We start from the raw sequence: 17,955 nt of genomic DNA, 5'->3' as shown, positions 1-17,955 counted from the left end.
ATGCATGCTAGACAAGCACTCTACCACTAAGCCACATTCCCAGCCTAAGAATATTCTCAAAATGACAAAATATTGGAAATGGAGAGCAGATTTATGTTTTCCCAGGGTTGAGAAGAAGATGGCTTTGGTAAGCAAGTGGATGTGTCTGGGAAGGGGACTGAGGGCATTTTTGTGCAGAAGCATGTTCTGTATGATATCAATATTTTGCTTGCTGTAGCTCTGCAAGCTATATCCATTAGAAGAAACTGGGTACAGAGTATACTGATCACTTGGCACACTTGCATGTTAAACTTTCAAAAGACAAAGTACAGCCCACATTTCATATTAAATTGTCATGAACTTAATCAAAATGTTAAAACTCTGCTCTTCAAAAGACACCATTAAGGAAATGAAAAAAGAAAGTGAAGCTAAACACTGGGGGAAAATATTTGCAATATATCTGACAAGGACTTGTATCCAGAACATATAAAGAGCTTTTACAATTCAATAAATACAATATTAAAAAAAACATAATGAGAGAAGACTCCACAACCATTAACACGGTTAGAATTAAAAAGATTGACCACGTCAACTGACAGCCACAAGCATGAACAACAGAACTGTCACAGGCAGATCTCGGGGAGATCCAGATTAATAATACTTCAGAAAACTCCATGGCAATCCCACCTAGACATCAACCCAAGAGAAATGAAAGCATGCATTCACAGAAAGACTTGTCCAAGAAAACCTTTTCATAATGGTCCCAATCTAGAAACAGCTCAAATGTCCATCAATAGGTAAAGAGATAAACAAGTCAATGGCATATCTATACAGTGGAATACAAGGGAACAAACTGTCCATACACACAGAGAAAAGAATCTCAAAAACAGCATGCTGCGCGTAAGACAGGCACAAAGGACTATACACTGTATGACTTCATTTACACAAAATCCTGGAACAGGCGAAACTAATTTAGACTGGCAGAAAGCAGAACAGTGCTCGCCTGGGGTTCAGGGAGAGGGAGGGAACTGACCGACTGCACAAGAATAGGTGGGCACTTGAAGATGATGGAAATTTCCTATATCTTGATTGTGGTGGTGAATGTAAGTTATCTGTCAAAAATCATCCATGCTCAGTGGTAGAACATTTGCCTTAGTATGCATGAAACCCCCAAAACCATAACCATCATCACCATGATCACCATCACCATCATCACGTAATTGTACTCTGACAATGTATTTCATTTTTAGTAAGTATAACTCAGTAAGGATGGTTGGAGTGTGTGTGTGTGTGTGTGTGTGTGTGTGTGTGTGTGTGTGTGTGCGTGCGTGTGTGTGTGTGTGTGTGTGTGTGTGTGTGTGTGTGTGTGTGTGTGTGCCAGTACTGGAGTTTGAACTCTGGGCCTTGGCGCCCTGTCCCTGAGCTTTTGTGCTCAAGGCTAGTGCTCTACCAGTTTGAGACACAGCTCCACTTCTGTTTTTCTGGTGGTTAATTGGATGGAGTCTCATGGAGCCAGGCACAGTGGCTCACGCCTGTAATCCTGGCTATTCAGGAGGCTGAGATATGAGGATTGCAGTTCAAAGCCAGCCCAGGCAAGAAAGTCTGTGAGACTCTTATCTCCAGTTACCCACCAGAAAACCGGAAGTGTGCTGTGGCTCAAGTGGTAGAGCACTTGCCTTGAGCTGAAGACCTCAAGGGCAGTGCCCAGGCCCAAAATTCAAGCCCCATGACCCACAAAATAAAAAAAAAATTAAAAAAAAGTAATCTCTTGGACTTTCCTCACCAGGTTGGCTTTGAACCTGTATCTGAGGTCTCAGCCTCCTGAGGAGCTAGGATTACAGGCATGAGCCACCAGCACACAGCTTGTCCTTTAGCTTTGTCATTCAGTACTGGCACTGTACCACTTTAGCTACAGCTCTCTGGTGTTAACTGGAAATAAGAGTCTTATTAAACTTTCCTGGCTTTGAATTGAAATCCTCAGATCTCAGCCTTTTATAGACCTGCACCCTGCAGTAAGAATGACTTTTTTTAAAAAAGCGGGGGAGGAGAAGAAGAGTTGGGGAAGTGGGGAGGAAAGGGATGGTAGGGGAAAAACAAGACTCAGTAGGAAATGTACTCATTACCTTACTCCTATAACTGTAACCCCTCTGTACTGTATTTTTACAATAAACACACACACAGAGACATAAAGCTATAGCCTCATTTTGTCATGGAGTCAACAGATATAAACATGCTATAATCACGCTATAACATACTATAATCAAGCCAGTCATAGTGGCACACACCTCAACTCCCAACACTCAGGAACTGAGGCCAGCCTGGACAACACAGTGACTTCTGAGGCAACCTGGGCTGGGAGCAATGCCCAGTTTCAAGAAATTAAAACCTTCTGGTGCAGGTGGCTCCAACTTGTAATCCTAGCCACTCAGGAAGCTAAGATCTGGAGAACCGTGGGAGGAAATCCATCTGACTCTACATTTCATTAATCAGCGGAAACAAAGCCGGAGGCATGACACAAGTGGTAAAGCGAGAGGCTCTGGGTTCAAACCCCAATAACACACATGAAAGAAAGGAGAGAAGAAAAGAAGGAACAAAAGAATGAAAGAAGAAAGAACAAGAGCATGAATGAGAGAAGAAAAGAAAGAAGAGGAAGACGTTTCTAAATGCTTAAACGTCCCCTCACCTGCCACCCCGCCCCGTCCCTGTGAACCAGAACCGATCGCTGTAGCCCCCGCTCCAATTGAGGGCTTGGGCTCTGTCCCTGCGGCCTCCCCTCCCAAGCCTCCACTTGGAAGGTTGAAGTGGGGGGGGGAGGTCTCCAGCCCCCTGCTGGGCTCACTGGGTCTTAAAGACGGGCTTGCGCTGCAGCCTCAGGACCTGATACGTGTTCAGGCCCGGCACGTCGAAGCCAGGGGACAGCCCGTGGTGATCCAAGGGGTAGAAGTTGAGCAGCTGCCCATGCTGGGCCTCGAGCGAGAGCCAGGCGTCGCCGCCCAGCGGCAGCGCGCACGGGAACGCGCGCGCCACGTGCAGCTGGAAGACGCGGCCGCGCACGTGCCGCAGCGCCAGCGTGCGGAAGGCGGGGGGCACCAGCGCCTCGACGCGCGGCCCGAACTGGCGCAGGCGCAGTTCGCCCTCGGGCCCCGCGCGCACCTCGTAGAAGGTCAGGTTGGCGAAGGTGAAGAAGCCCGCGAAGGGGCGCGCGCTGGGCGGCGGCGCGGGGCGGCGCTCGGCCTCGCGCAGGGCGCGCTCCAGGGCCGGCAGGAGCACGTCGTAGGCCCGGGAGACCAGGTCGACCCCGGGGGGCCGCGGCCCGGCCAGCAACAGCACCAGGCCCAGGCGCAGGGGCGGCACCAGCGAGAAGGTGGCGGCGTAGCCGTCCAGGTCGCCGTCCTTGCGCACCACGCGGTAGCCCCGCTGCGCGTGGAACTCCCACGGCGTGCCCGTCTCGTTGGCGAAGTAGGCGCCCGGGCAGGCCAGCAGCGGCGCCAGCAGCGTCTTGGCCGCGTCGGGCCGCAGCAGCCGCCGGGGCCCGCCGCCCAGGAGCGCCATGGCCAGCTTGGCCATGTCGGCCGGCGTCGAGTACATCTGGCCCGAGGGCCGGTACCAGCCCAGGTCGTAGAGCGGCGCCGGCCGGCCGCTGCCGTAGAAGCCGGCCGCCAGGCGCGCGCGCACCGAGGGCGTCAGGTCGAAGCCCGTGTCCGCCATCCCCAGCGGCTCCAGCACGTTCTCCGCCACCCAGCGCTCGTAGCCGCCCTGCGCCGCGTGGGCCGCCAGCACGTGAGCCAGCAGCGAGAAGGCCAGCGTGCTGTAATGGCACCTGGGGGAAAGCAGCGGGGCGCTGGCGGGGACCTGGCGGGGACCTGGCGGGGACGCGCGCGCCCAGAGCCCTTTCCCACGCCCCGGGCCGCGCCAAAGGCGCAGCGCAGATGGACCCGCCCAGAAGGGACTTCAGAGATCACGGGAGGTAACTGTCTCTCCATTCCACATTTGGGGAGACGAGCCCAGAGGAGCGGGGGTGAATTGCCCCAGGTCACATGACAGGTTGGAGGAGAAATGGGTACGTGGGAAAGTGGAAAAACAGATTTTATCAGCCCTTGTCGTGTGTGTGTGTGTGTGTGTGTGTGTGTGTGTGTGTACTGATACTAGAGCTTGAACTCAGGGACTGGGCACTGAGTCTGCCAATCAAAGCTGGTGCTCTACCACTTGAGCCACACCTCCGCTTCCAGCTTTTTTCCTGGTTAATTGGAAATAAAGTTTCCTCTGACTGATGGCTGGCTTCCAACCACTTCTCAGCGGCCGCTTCTCGGCCCCCTGAGTAGCTAAGATTACGTGTCTAAGCCACAAGTGCCCAGTGGTCCTTACCCTGAAAGATGATTTAATTTATCAAATGGAAAATTAAAAGTCTCACACTGTGGGGAAAGGGGATGATAATGATGATGTAGCTCAAGGATTAAGAATAGGAGGCAGCGTCTTCTTCCCGTCTGCCAGTCTGTGGCTTTCACAGCTAACAGATAGGAGAAGAGCAGGTGTAGTTTCAGAAGCCTCTAGAAGGCTCAGGAAGGATGCAGATTCACAGCCTACAGGATGCTCCTGAACTCTAGGCTACTCTAGGCCAGCCACCTTGTTCTTGCCAGTGAGGAAGGCGAGCCTCCCCAAGGTCTTAGCGAATCAGAGCAGAGCTGGAACAAGCAGCAGAGCCTGCAGATGCTCAAGTATTGGCTCTCTCTGCATCACCTGGAGCCTTGTCTTTAAGGGAAGGGGGCTTGAAGGCCAGCCTGGGGAGCAGCAGAGGGGAACTTGGAAAAGGGTCTGCCAGGTAGCAAACTGGCAAGGAGCCTCTGAAGCAGGGGGGTGCCGGCTGCTCTTTGCCAGCCACACAAGTCAGGGCTCCCAGACTTCTCTGATCATCTGTTACCCAGTTATTTTACTCCTGATCTCCTGAGCATCCCATTTATTTCCATCATAATAAAAAAAATCTGTATTTGTGTATTGATTCACTCTGTCTCCTTTGTCAGAATGAGGAGAGGCTTGGTTGAGTGTCTTGTGGGGTGTGTTTGCTGCTGTTCATTAGTGCTTAGCACATTTTGGCAGAGTGGGTGGTTGTGAATGGAAGGAACATGAGACTGCAGCAGAACTGGATCATGACCCCAGCAAGCCCACACCTTGCTGTGTGTTCCCCTAAGGAGGCCTTTGTCCTGTGGCTGCGAGATAGGGTTGTGTTCACAGATTCCCAAGGTCACCCCCACCACCCAGAACTTGCCAAGCAGGCTTGGCTCCTCAGGAATGCCAAAGGTGTGGTGGGGCATTGGACACAGCCCTCACCTGGTTCCTGGGTCAGCCACCAGCACATCATCCTTGAGCAGACTTAAGGCCTCCTGGGTGCTGCCTCTCCACAGCAGTGAAGTGGAGCGCAGCCTTCTGGGGAGCCCTAGGGAAGAGTAGAGGGTGGACCCGTGAGGCCTTCCTGACCCAGTCCTGCCAATTCTTGTCCCAGCTTTTGTCTCCTGACACCAGCCTGCTCCTGTCCCACCACCTCATCAGCTATCTTGGCTTCCTATATCTTTATTATTATTATCTAAGTTATTTTAGTAAGTAAATTGTTCACATGATTCAAGATTCTAAGAACACCAAAGGGTGTACAGTGAATAATTTTCCACTTACCCTTCATTCCAGTCAGTCATTCCCTCCCCCCAAGGCACCTGCTTCAGTCTCTTCAGTTCCCATATCTAAGTTAGTGTATATTCATGTACATGTTATTACACATATATGTTGTATATGTGTAAATTGCTATTTTTATGGAGCATACAATATATGCTCTTTTCTATTACTTGATTTTTATTTTATTATTTATTTTTTGTCGGTCATGGGGCTTGAACTCTGGACCTAGGTGCTGTCCCTCAGCTCAAGGCAAGCACTCTATCACTTGAGCCACAGCACCACTTCCAGTTTTTCTGGTGGTTAATTGGAGAGAAGAGTCTCATGGACTTTCCTGCCTGGGCTAGCTTTGAACTGCAATCCTCAGATTTCAGCCTCCTGAGTAGCTACTATTACAGGCATGAGCCCAGTGCCCAGCCTCTACTACTTGACTTTTATGTTCAATTATTAGATTAGAATAATTGTAGAAAGAGATAATATATGCTTAAGAGCACATATATTAAGAGCTTTTCTTCTACTTGATACTGCATTCTTCCCCCACAGCAGTACTGAGTTTTGAAATCAGAGCTTTGTGCTTGTTAGGCGGGTCTTCCACTGCTAAGCACCTAGACTATAATCCTCCTGTTTTTTACATCCCTTTGTAGCTAGGATGACACATACATGCCACCATGCCCAGCTTCTTCCATTTAGATGGAATTTTGCAGAGTGTTCTGTCTGGGCTGGCCTGAAACATTGATCCTTTTGCTCTTAGCCTTAGAATAAAAGTGTGCCACAGTGCCCAGCTATTGGTTGAGGAGGGGCCTCATAAACTTCTGCATAGCTGGCCTCAAATCACAATGCTCCTGATTTCACCTTCCCAAATAACTAGGATTACAGACTTAAGCCACTGTTTTCAGTTGTGTGTATAATTGAAATTAAGAGTCCCTCAGCCTCCTGAGTAACTAGGATTATAGGCATGAGTACCTGGCTACATCTTAAGATTCTCAGGACCCTCTTATTTGGCCCATCATTTCTGTTGCAATCCTTTGTCTGCCTGTTCAGTAGGTTGTTCGCCTCTCGTTGTACTTGTAGATGATCTTTACTTACAGGGGCCATTAGGTCTTCACTATAATCTTGTCTACATATGTTAATGTTGCTGTCGATGTGACGCTCAGATCCTGACCTGTCACCTTGGCTATGACTGGGAACCAATTTCTGCACAGATTTCACCTTGGCTTTTACCTCTGAGATCTTCAAGCCCCAACCCACACCCCAAACCCCACTGGTGGGAAATAGAGTGGATCAGCAAGCAGAGCAGGGATGGTTAATTCTGGGACCCACCTGAGAGCTGGCTGGCCATCCTCCGGAGGGTGACCGGTGAAGGCCTCGAGACTCGGCCCACCTCTTCCAGCTCTTCCATCAGGCCCTGTGATTCAGGGGCTGATGCTATGCCCAGTGGGTTGTTGATGGTGAAGGTGCTGGCATAGCGCTCCAGAGGGTCATCCAGGGAGGCCACGAGGCCTTCCTCCCACAGGCGGTACAGCATGAGGACTGGAAAGATCTTGGAGATACTAGAGATCCTGATCAGGATTGGGGCACAAAGGGTGCAAGAGGACCTGCTGGCCCCGAAGCCCACTCCTGTCCCTGTGTCTCCAGCCTCTAGCCTTCTAGTATTTTAGAAGAGCACCAAATTGGGGGCTGGGAAGGTGGCTCCGTGGGAAAGTGCTTGCTTCACATGCATGGGGTCCTGGGTTCCATTTCTCAGCAACACATGAACAGAAAAAGCCAGAAGTGGAGCTGTGGCTCAAGTGGTAGAGTGCTAGCCTTGAGCTGAAGAGCTGAGAGACAGTGCCCAGGCCCAGAGTTCAAGCTCCACAACCGACAAAATAATAAATAAGAAAAGCACCAGATTTACCCCAGTGCACAATCCCCTGCTTCTGTGTGTCTGCTTTTTCCATGTTCAACATGCCAAAGGTGGTGGGGCTGGGTGGTAAGGACACCCCTCAGCTCCTACTCCATGCCTGACCCTGCACCAGATCATACCCATTCTGGGGCAGACCTGGGTTGGTTCTGTCCTCTGCCTCTCCTTGGCTGCAGGGCCTTGGGAAAGATACAAGACCTTCTGTGAGAGCTTCACTGCGTGTGTGCAGAGTGCTGCCAGCACACTGGCAGGTGGTGGGCCCTCAGTAGGGATGGCAGAGAGAATTGTGGGCCCACTCCTGGCACCAAGCTGATACAGCACAAAGGCCAGTTCCTTCCCGCACCCTGTCACCCTGCAGTGTCTCAGGAACAAGTGTACCCACTGCACACAAGAGCACCGAGGACCTACAGACAGCTTCCGGGAAAGGAGCTCAGGGTAGGCAGGGGACGGCCCAGCTGGCTTCCACCTGGGCACTGCCATCAACTCACAGGGACCTGACATGGAGCGGGAGCTGCCTGGGACCCCTCAGAGGTACCGGGGAGAGGTGGGAAGACCACGAAGCCACTTTTAGTTGATGAGGATGGGCTGACAGCTCTCCAGAATGGATCCCCTTCCTAACCACCTGTTACCCCTGTGGTGTGACAGTGGACACTCACTGGACCTCTCTGGGTCTCAGTCTCCACTTCTATAGAATTCTTTTTTTTTTTTTTTGTATCAGAGACAGGAACTCAAACTCGTTACCTGACTTTTTCACTCATTGGTTGGTGCTCTACCATTGGAGTCAAGCCTCCAACCCCAAAGGGTTGATGATTACTTTTTTTTTTAAAGAATTCTCAAGACTTAATTATGGGCCCCAACAGCTTGGAACCCTGCCATGACTCAAGTCTTCCTGCCTCCTGGATCCCTCTTGCCCTGCCATCCTCCTCCCCCCTCCACCAACCCCTAGAGGTTGCCCAGCTGACCGGTACATGGTGTACTCATTGGGGGTCCCAGAACTCGGGTCTGAGCCGTTCTTCTTCCCGAAGTTGCCAGTCCAGAGCACGGTGTCATTGTGGATGACCACTGCAGACATGGCCGCCAGGCCAGGGGCAGACATTGCCTGGCTCAGGAGCTCGTCCACCTTGGGGAGAGAATGTGCAGTGGCAACCCGATGCCCCCTCCCCGCTGGTCATTCTGCACATGGCCCGTTCCCATGACTGTACTGCACCAGGCACCCTGTGGGCCTCCAGCCCCGAGCTCCCGCAGCATGCCCCAGGGCCCCTGCTCCCCTCTGCATGGGTCCCCTTGAACCTGTTGGGTACTGGGGCTTCCTAAAGAGGTAGCTTGCTTAATGAGGAGGGAGAGCTTAAAACTACTGATTGAGTCAAACCTTGTCTGCTGCCAAAGAAAAGTTCCCAGAATCCTAGTGAGCCCTGGGTGGAGTGAGGCACTGCACCCAGAGGGCCTGGGGCCCACTTGGAACATGTACTGAAAAAGCCTTATGCTGGCTGAGGTGGTCACATCTGTGTTCCCAGATGTGATTGGTGGGGTGATCTTCATGGGGCTGATGCAGGAGGACCATGAGTTCCAGGTCATCCTGGGCTACATAATAAAACTGTCTCAAAAAGCAAAAGCAGAATCAGAATACTAGCCTGGTTTACTTTCAGTGATGAATAAGAGTGATGATGAGAGCTAACACTGAGAATGTTCTAGGCATAGCTGAACACAGTGGCACATGCCTATAATCCCGGTGACTTCAGAGGCTTTGGGGCTCAGGAAGATAAAGTTCAAGTCTAGCCTAAACAGTATATTTTGTAATCCCAGCTATGTGGTAAGTTTCAGGTAGGAGGACTCAGCTCACTGCTGGGCCCAGGCAAAATTACAAGTCCCGCCAGCACCAGTGGTTCATTCCTATATCTCCTAGCTACTCAGGAGACTGAGATCTGAGGATCACGGTTCAAAGCCAGCCCAGGAAAGTTCATGAGACTCTTATCTCCAATTAACCACCAGAAAACCAGAAGTGGCACTGTGACTCAAATGGTAGGGCGCTAGCCTTGAGCTGAAGAGCTGAGGGACAGTGCTCCAGCCCAGAATTCAAGCCCCAAAACTGACAAAAAAAAAGTCTCTATCTGAAAAATAACTAAAGCAAAAATGGATTAGGGATGTGACTCAAGTGGTAGAGCACCTGCCTAGCAATGGAAAACCTTGGGTTCAAATCCAATACTGCAAAAGTACCAGCAGGGAAGAAAAGAAAGATTAGAACCCCATGCCCACTGCAGCCCCAATTCATGATCATTTGCCAGATATGTTGCTGGCCAGTTTACTGTCCTGAGCTGAATCTGCCATCTAGCTTCTACCAGTACTCTCTTCACCTCTCTGAGCCTCAGTTTCCCCCATGTGGACAGGAATTCACAAGACATGCATGGAGAACAGTAACCTGACAGGTACTTGGCATGCCTTCAGTAGAAGGCAGCTGGGGCTACTTTTGCTTTTCCTTATTACTATGACCCCTAGATGCACACAGCACCTGCTGCTCCCTGTCTCCAAAGCCTCTTGGGTGTTTGTACACCAGCCCCCATGCACCTCTCAGCCCTCTTCCCATCTGGCTATTCCTCTACAGTTCCAAGTCTCCCCACCAGGCTTCAGTCATGGACTTCCGAGCACGTCTGGAGATGAGGGACACACGTGGGCAGGGTCTGACCGCTACGCAGCAGCAGCAGCCTGAAGTGGTACAGGTTGTTCTGGGGAGGTGGAGGGGATGTATGGTGTATGCGCATATTGGAATGAGTTCTGTATCCTCTCCCATTTCATCTTTGCCTGCTTTCTGCCTACAGTCACTTAGTCTTCTGCGTGAGCCATGTGCCTTTTCTCTGCCTCTGGGCCTTGGTAAATGCTGTACTGGCTGGAGCAGACCCTTCCATCCCCTCAACTCCACACATGTCTCCTGGGAGACTTCTGCTTGTTCAGTCTCAGCCTAAACACCGCTTCCCACAGTCCTCCTTGACTCCAAGGCCACATCCTAGGTCCTCACAGTCCCCTGAGTTCTACCTATCCTCACTCTTGCCCTCTTCCCCTCCTGGAGAATTATTTCTAGAGTCCTACCTGATCTCTCTCTCTCTCTCTCTCTCTCTCTCTCTCTCTCTCTCTCTCTCTCTCTCTCTCTCTCTCTCTCTCTCTCTCTCTCTCTCTCTCTCTCTCCCTCTCTCATTGGTTAGGGGCCTGAACTCTGTGCCTGAGCACTGTCCCTCAGCTCTTCAGCTCAAGGCTAGCACCCTACCACTTGAGCCATAGTACCACTTCCGGCCTTTTCTGCTTATATGGTGCTGAGGAATCGAACCCAGGGCCTCAGGCATGCAAGGCAAGCACTCTACCACTGAGCCACCTTCCCAGCCCAGGCTAGTAGTTCTTGAAGGTAGGTCATTCCTTCTTCATGCCCTGCCCCTGATGCCAGCATGGAGTGGATGCTCAAGAAATGAATGGATGTGGGCTGGGAAGATAGCTCAGTGGTAGAGTGCTTGCCTTGCATGCCTGAGGCCCTGGGTTTGATTCCTCAACACCACATAAGCAAAAAGAAAAAAGCCGGAAGTGGCGCTGTGGCTTAAGTGGTAGAGTGCTAGCCTTGAGCTGAAGAGCTGAGGGACAGCACCCAGACACAGAGTTCAGGCCCCACAACTGAACCCCCCCCCAAAAAAAGAAATGGATGGATGGATGGATGGATGGATGAGGTTGAATACCATTCCAGCCAAGAAGACACATTCCTTCCCTCTCCCAGGCCTCCCCTGTGCTCCAGCTCATCACTGACCTTCTCCAGAGCCTCCTTCAGCACAGGCAGGGGGTGGGCCAGCGGCACAGGCTCTGGATGCCGAGGACACATGATCGCAGGGGTAGAGGTGGTCTCTGGCTCTGGAGAACCTGGAGGGAACATTCCATGGCAAATAGGGGCAGAGATCTGAGCTTACTCTAGAGAAAGGTGCCAGAGCCATGCCCGGCCAGCAAGTCTGACTAGATCTCGAGATACAAGGACTGACAAGGATGGGGGGGGGGGGGCAGCCCAGCCCTCGCTTTTTTGCCATTCAGGTGTCTCGGTCTCTCCCCGGCTCTCACTTGGCCAGTTCCTGCTTCCATGTGATTGGCAATACCTTCTGCTCCTTGGGGCGGGCTCTGCTCTGTCTGCCTGCCTCTCCTGTCCTCACATGCTTATGTTTTGGGTGGAAAAGTAGCCTGGGAGTACCATGTCTTGGAGCTTCAGGCAGGAAGGTGCAGGCACAACTTGTTCTGCATCATGGTGGTAGGGGGGTGCATCCCTTTTGCCTTTGTCCACAGCAGGGCTTCCACCAGGCCCCAGGGGGCGGGGCCAAGGGTGTGGGCAGGCCAAGCCCCCAGACCTACTTTCCCCTCTAAGGCCAGTGTGGGGTAGTAAGGGGTGTGGGGACCATCAGAGGAGCTGCAGTCCTCCTCAGCCCCCACCACCTGTGTGACTCCAGTTACAGTCCTCATACTCAGCGGCATCGGAGCCTAGAGAAGCTGCACCAGTGGCCCGACGCACAGTAGGACAGGAGCACAGAGGCGGCCACAGCTCCAGGGCTAAATCTCCGGGCCTCCCTGCTGCCTCATATTGGTGGCACTTAACACAGAGCAGGACGCAGGGGTCAGGGGCACCGGCAGCAGTGGCCGCACTCACCTGCTTGCAGCTTGGGGAGGTGATACTGCCACAGGAAGCAGCCTGTCATGGCCACGGAGAGCAGGAAAAGGAAGCCGCTGCTGGCCGGGAAGATCCATTTCTTGCTCGCTTTCAACAGGCGCAGCTGCCGGCCACCCTGGAGGAACAAGGACCCCAGGCCCAGTCCAGTCCCCCAGGGAGTCAGGGGAGGGAAGGGAGGCTGGGACACACACACACACACACACACACACACACACACACACACACACTCTGCCTGCTTCCTAAACCTCAGATTACACAGATCTCATGTGAGAACCCCCAGCTCTGAATAAACGCCATACTTGTACCACTAAGGGCCCTTCTTAAAGCCAGCCCTTCAGCAGCCCGGCCTGGCAGCTACGTGCCCAGTGAGTCACCATTAGACCCACCAAAATGCCAGCTGCAGGAAGCCCTCCCGGCTCTCCGTACCCTCCACCTGGGCACCTGGCACAGTCTGCCAGCTGCACAGGGTATACTTGGACTGTCCCAAGGGCAGAAGAGCCGTGCCCCTGCTGTTAGCCTCCCTGACAGAGAGCTCCCGCGCCCGGCGCTGGCTCGCTGTCCTAGGCCCTTGTTTGCCCTGTTTACAGGTACATGTTGCGGGTCTTATGTGAGTCCAGGGGCCTCCCACCTGCCCCTCCATACTTTTTGGAGCCCCTGCCCTTTCCACTCCTAGGGTCAGTGTTCTTGAGCACCTAGCAGGGCAGCACAAACTCTTAATAGGGTCAGTCTGCCACACTGGTCGTGGCAAGTTTTGGAAAGTTGTCCCATTGGCTGCTGCAGAGAGCAGGGGCGGGAATGGGGCGACCTGGAGAAGGGGCAGAGGTGGAGGGAGGCAGAAGGCTCGGTGGGAAAAGCTTGTGGCCACCCAGCCCTGAGAAAGCCACGTCGAAAGCCTGGACCTTACAGCCAATAGCCCAGAGACTGAGCTAAGCCCACCATGGGTGGTTGGGGCTTTTTGTTTGTGTTGTTTTGTGTTTCCTGGTAGTCCTGAGTTTTGAACTCAGAGCATTGTGCTTGCTAGGCAGATGTTCTGTCACTTAAGTCATGCCCCAGCCTCCCTCCTTTTTTTTTGCTGTTAATTGTTTTTGTTTTTTTTAATTGTGAAAATACCATACAGAGGGTTACAATTAACATGAGCAAGGTAATGAGTGCATTTCTCATCAAGCATTGTTGCCTCCTCCTTAGTTTCCCCTTCCCATCATTTCCCATGCCTTCCCATCTCCTCCCTTTCCCCCACCCCTTAACTTGTTTTTAAGATAAGTTCTTTTTTTTTGGGGGGGGGGGTCCGGTCATGGGGCCTGAACTCTGGGCCTGGGCACTGTCCCTCAGCTCTTCAGCTCAAGGCTAGCGCTCTACCACTTGAGCCACAGCGCCGCTTCCGGCTTTTTTCTTTTTGCTTATGTGGTGCTGAGGAATCGAACTCAGGGCCTCATGCATGCAAGGCAAGTGCTCTACCACTGAGCCACCTTCCCAGCCCAAGATAAGTTCTTATACTTCTGCCTTGGCCATCCTCAGATGAAAGTCCCCTATTCCATTTCCTCAGTAACTGGGAGTACAGTCATGAGTTACTATGCCCAGATAAGGATAAACCTTTTTAAGGGGAGCATCACAACATCTTGTGATGTATGTCTGTTTATGTTACAGAAGAGACTCGGTAAAGTTAAGTGACTTGCCCAAAGTCATAAAGCTAGTTTTAGAGCTGGGATTTGTTCCCAAAGCCCAGTGTCCCACTACTCAGCTAAACCTCTGGGAGAATGTTAAGGGTTATCAGTTGAACCCTTTCATTTCTAACTGGACTAGAAAAAGAAAAAAAACAGAGGCTACAGGAAGGAAAGGACTTGTCTTAAAAAAACAAAACTGAGCTGTTCATATGTTCTCATGTCTATAGTCCCAGCTCTGCAGGAGGCAGCAATTCTGGTGATTGCAGTTTGAAGCTAACATAGATAGAAAAGCCCAAGAGATAACCATCTCCAAAATAACCAGCAAAAAATCTGGGTTGGAGGCATCATTCAAGTGGTAGAATGTCTAGCAAAGCAAGCAAGCTGAACAAGCAAGAAGCCCTGAGTTCAAACCCTGAAGCCAGCAAAATAATGAACATTGTCACTGAGCTTCCTACCTATCATAATGGGCTCAGATGAGGGGTGCAGGTGAGCTGGCCCTGGGTGTGAAGGGGAAAAGGTGGCACTGAGCAGGAAGCTGGGGGCATCCCAGGCAGAGGTACGGAGGTGTGACAAAGAACGGCTTCTCTGTGAAAATCTGATGCGTGGATATTCAGAGCACTGAACCCTGATCAGGTGAAGGTTCTGGAAGTATTGATGGAGGTGACAAGGAGTGATTTAGAGTGCTGCATGGCTACTTCTTGGGACTGGGCCTGACCTGGGTCTTCATTCTCCTCCAGGCCTGGAAGGTGGGGCTCCTTGAGGATTCCAGTCTACACCCTGGGAGACTCTGGGGAGGAGGGGGAAACTGAGTCAGAAGAGTGAAGACAAAAAGGGGTAGTAGAGTAGGCTGGAAAGGAGGGGAGGGGAGAGGAATTGGCAACAAGAGCTGATGAGGATGGGGGAGGAAGGACCCCTCCCCACCTGCTTCTAAGTCCAAGGCAAGACAGCCATGCTCAGAGGCGCCTTCCTGGCTGACCACCCTAATTGCCCAGGACTGCCCTGTTTTAGCACAGCAAGTCCCCGCAGTCCCAGGTGGACCAGGAAGGCTGGCCACCGGACCTGTGCCTGCCTTCAACCCCAGCACCGCCCTGCTCCAGTGCAGAAACAACCCGGTCAGGCCACACTTACCCTTCCAGAAGGGTCAAGAACAGACAATCCAGGCTCCACTTGTGCCACTGAAAGCCCTCCTGTGTATCAGTCCCTGCGACAAATGACTTCCTGGGCTCTGAGGCCCAGGTACAGAGCTTTATCCAATCTCTCTGGGCTGGCAGATGTGGTGCCTAATTTCCCCCCATGTTAATCCCAAGTGCTCTTTGCGAAGGGGATTAGTGCCTGGGTCCCTGAGCAGCAGGCAAGGGGGAAAATCTGCCAGGCAGCCCTGACATACCATGTGACCCCAGATGCTCTGGGCTGATGGGGTAGGGAGTAGGGATGCTGTTCTCTGCTGAGCCCAGTGTGGACAGGTGACATGGTGGCTGCAGGGTTGGACCCAGCCCAGTTCCTCAGTTACTGCTAAGGACCATGGTGTTTGCGTGAATGGACACTGGGTAACCTGGGGTCAGTCCCAGTGCTGTCTCTGCTTTGTGAGCCTGGACCAGCCACTCTCCCTCTTTCTCCTTTCTTTGTTTCCTTCTCTTTTTTTTTTTTTTTTTTTTTGATCATGGAGCTTGAACCTGAGTTCAAGGGCACTGTTCAGGGCACTGTCCCGGAACTCTTTGCTCAAGGCTAGAGTTCTACCACTTTGAGCCACAGCGCCACTTAAGGTTTTCTGGTGGTTAATTGGAGATTAGAATCTCACAGACTTTTCTGCCCAAGATGGCTGTGAATGGCTATCCTCAGATCTCAGACTCCTGACTAGCTAGAATTACAGGCGTAAGCCACCAGCACCTGGCTTCCTTTAGTTTTTTTTTTTTTTTCTTTTATGTGAGACTAGTGTTCTACCCTTTTAGCTATAGCTCCACTCCTTGCTATTTGGTGGTTAACTGAAGGTAAGCGTCTCTCAGATCTGTCTTCCCCGGTTGGCTTTGATTCAGTCCTCAGATTCCAGCCTCCCAAGTAGCTAGGGTTATAGACGCTAGACTCTCCCTGTTGTTTTTGTGTATAAAATGGAGGTGGTGAGAGCTCAGTGGGTGTCAGGACCAGATAGCAATGGCTATGTTGTGGACTGCTTGCCTAGCATGTCCAAGGTTCTGTGTTCAATCCCCCACACCGCACGAAAGCAAACAAAAAGAATGTGATGGCTCATGCCTGTACTTGGGAGGCTGGGGCTAGAGGGTCCATGAGTTCGGGACTAGCATGGGCTACAAAGCAAGACCTTGTCTCATAAGAAAAAGCAGTGGAGAAGGGAGGGAAAAGAAGAAGAGGATAGCGGGAGGGAGGGAGAAAACATTGCAACGTGCTTGTAAAGCAGCAGCCTGGGTGTTGGAACCTTAGGAGGGTGCTTTGAAGCCAAACATCAACATATAGTCCCTGTGGCAGCCATTAGATCTTTCTCTGCAGACATTCCAGGATTGCCCATCTTCCATCTTTAGTTGACACAGAAGTTAAAACCTTCCTGCCCCTCACTCAGGCCCCCTTGGGTCAGGCCTCCATAGAGTCCAGGTGTTGCAGTCTGGATGCCACCACTTTCCAAAAGTTCTGTTTTGTTACTGTGTAGTCAAGGTTGAAATGAGGCCGCAGACCAGGTTCTGTTCTGTCCCAATTTACATGCCAGTCCAGGATGCCCAGCTGTGCATAGAGGAATACTGGTGACTACATGGAGCTATAGCTGCTGAGACACCAAGCGAGGTGGGGGCTGAGAGTCTGTCTCTGAGGTGCTCCTGGGCAATGCCGATGCTGCTCCATGGCCCCTCAGCAACCAAGAGATCTCTTCCTCCTCAGCATCCTTCTCCACAGAGCCTCTCCGGCACTCGTGGTAGGACAAGGCTCAAATTACTCCCTTTCCCTGATACTTCAGAGACTTGTGGTTGGGTGTGTGGATGGGTGGAGGCAAGCCTTCTGGGCCTTCTGGATCCCCAGGGTGGAAAGTCTGAGAGATTTTTGTCCCAACTTCACCTCACATCGAGTGGCTGAGAGGGGAAATGACTTGCCAAGATCCAAAGCAAGTTTAGCCATGGCAACAGAGCTGGGATCCAGCTCTTTTCCATTGGTGAGCAGGGACGCTTGATTCTGAGCAGCTCCCAGGGCTGCTCAGACAGGGCTTGTGCCCTGGCCCTGCCGTGTACTCTAGGCTTTGTTCTGCACAGCAGTCCACAGAGCAGGTTCCCTTTCACAGCCCAGGAAGCTGATCCTTGGGAGGAGCAAGGTCCTCAGGAAGTGGTAAGTTGAGATTGAGACTCCAACATGTGAGGTCTCAAAGCTAAGCTAGATACCTGGATCAGGTAATCAACTCCAGAGACCCACAGGGCATCCTCCAGCTGCTGCCTGAAAGGTCCTCCTTTATGTTGGCTCTAGCACCAGATGCAAGTTTTGTTTGTTTTGTGTGTGTGTGTGTGTGTGTGTGTGTGTGTGTGTGTGTGTGTGTGTGTGTGTGTGTGTGTGTGTGTGTGTGTGTGTGTGTGTGTGTGTGTGTGTGTGTGTGTCCTGGCGCTTGAACTGAGGACTTGGGTGCTGTTTCTGAGATTTTTTTTCCTCAAGGCTAGCACTCTACTACTTGAGCTGCAGCGCCACTTCTGGCTTTTTTTGGATCTCAGCCTCCTGAATAACTAGGATTACAGGCATGAGCCACCAGCACCCAGCCAGATGCAGCTTTTTTTTTTTTTTTTTTTTTTTTTCCCTCTCCAGGCTCTGAATTTACTCCGACCAGAATCCATACAGAAAAGTTGCCACAAGGTGGCAGCATGTGTCCACATATAAAATCTCAGCTCTCACCTGCCTCTCCTTGAAAAGCCCCCATGGGGAGAGGGGTGCTTTCCACTCAGGACTCAAGACCCTCTCCTACTATCGCCCTGGGAGTGGGGGGACTCAACCACCCTCTTTCTGGATAAGCAATCATACTTGTCCTTTGTGTAACCTTCCATGGCTATTCCTACAATGGCTCCATGGACTCTCGTCCCCAGCAGAAGCCACTGGGACAT

At 51.9% G+C, this 17,955-nt stretch overlaps 1 protein-coding gene across 1 annotated transcript; it reads right to left on the bottom strand.

Annotated features, from left to right (window-relative positions):
- Positions 1–2,814: 2,814 nt before the first annotated feature.
- On the bottom strand, positions 2,815–12,309 carry Lactbl1 (lactamase beta like 1). Its single transcript, XM_070036994.1, has 6 exons — positions 12,198–12,309; positions 11,319–11,428; positions 8,500–8,657; positions 6,958–7,196; positions 5,305–5,410; positions 2,815–3,799 (listed from the first exon to the last, which is right to left on the bottom strand). The coding sequence occupies exons 1-6, from the start codon at positions 12,244–12,246 to the stop codon at positions 2,815–2,817; spliced, it is 1,647 nt and encodes a 548-aa protein (XP_069893095.1). The 5' UTR covers positions 12,247–12,309.
- Between the last annotated feature and the right edge of the window lie 5,646 nt (positions 12,310–17,955).

The sequence above is a fragment of the Dipodomys merriami genome, unplaced genomic scaffold (genome assembly GCF_024711535.1).
Source record: "Dipodomys merriami isolate MVZ:Mamm:240054 unplaced genomic scaffold, mDipMer1.0.p SCAF_28, whole genome shotgun sequence".
Lineage (NCBI taxonomy): Eukaryota > Metazoa > Chordata > Mammalia > Rodentia > Heteromyidae > Dipodomys > Dipodomys merriami.
Note: the sequence above shows the minus strand (reverse complement) of the source record. Positions and strands in the feature narration are given on the sequence as shown.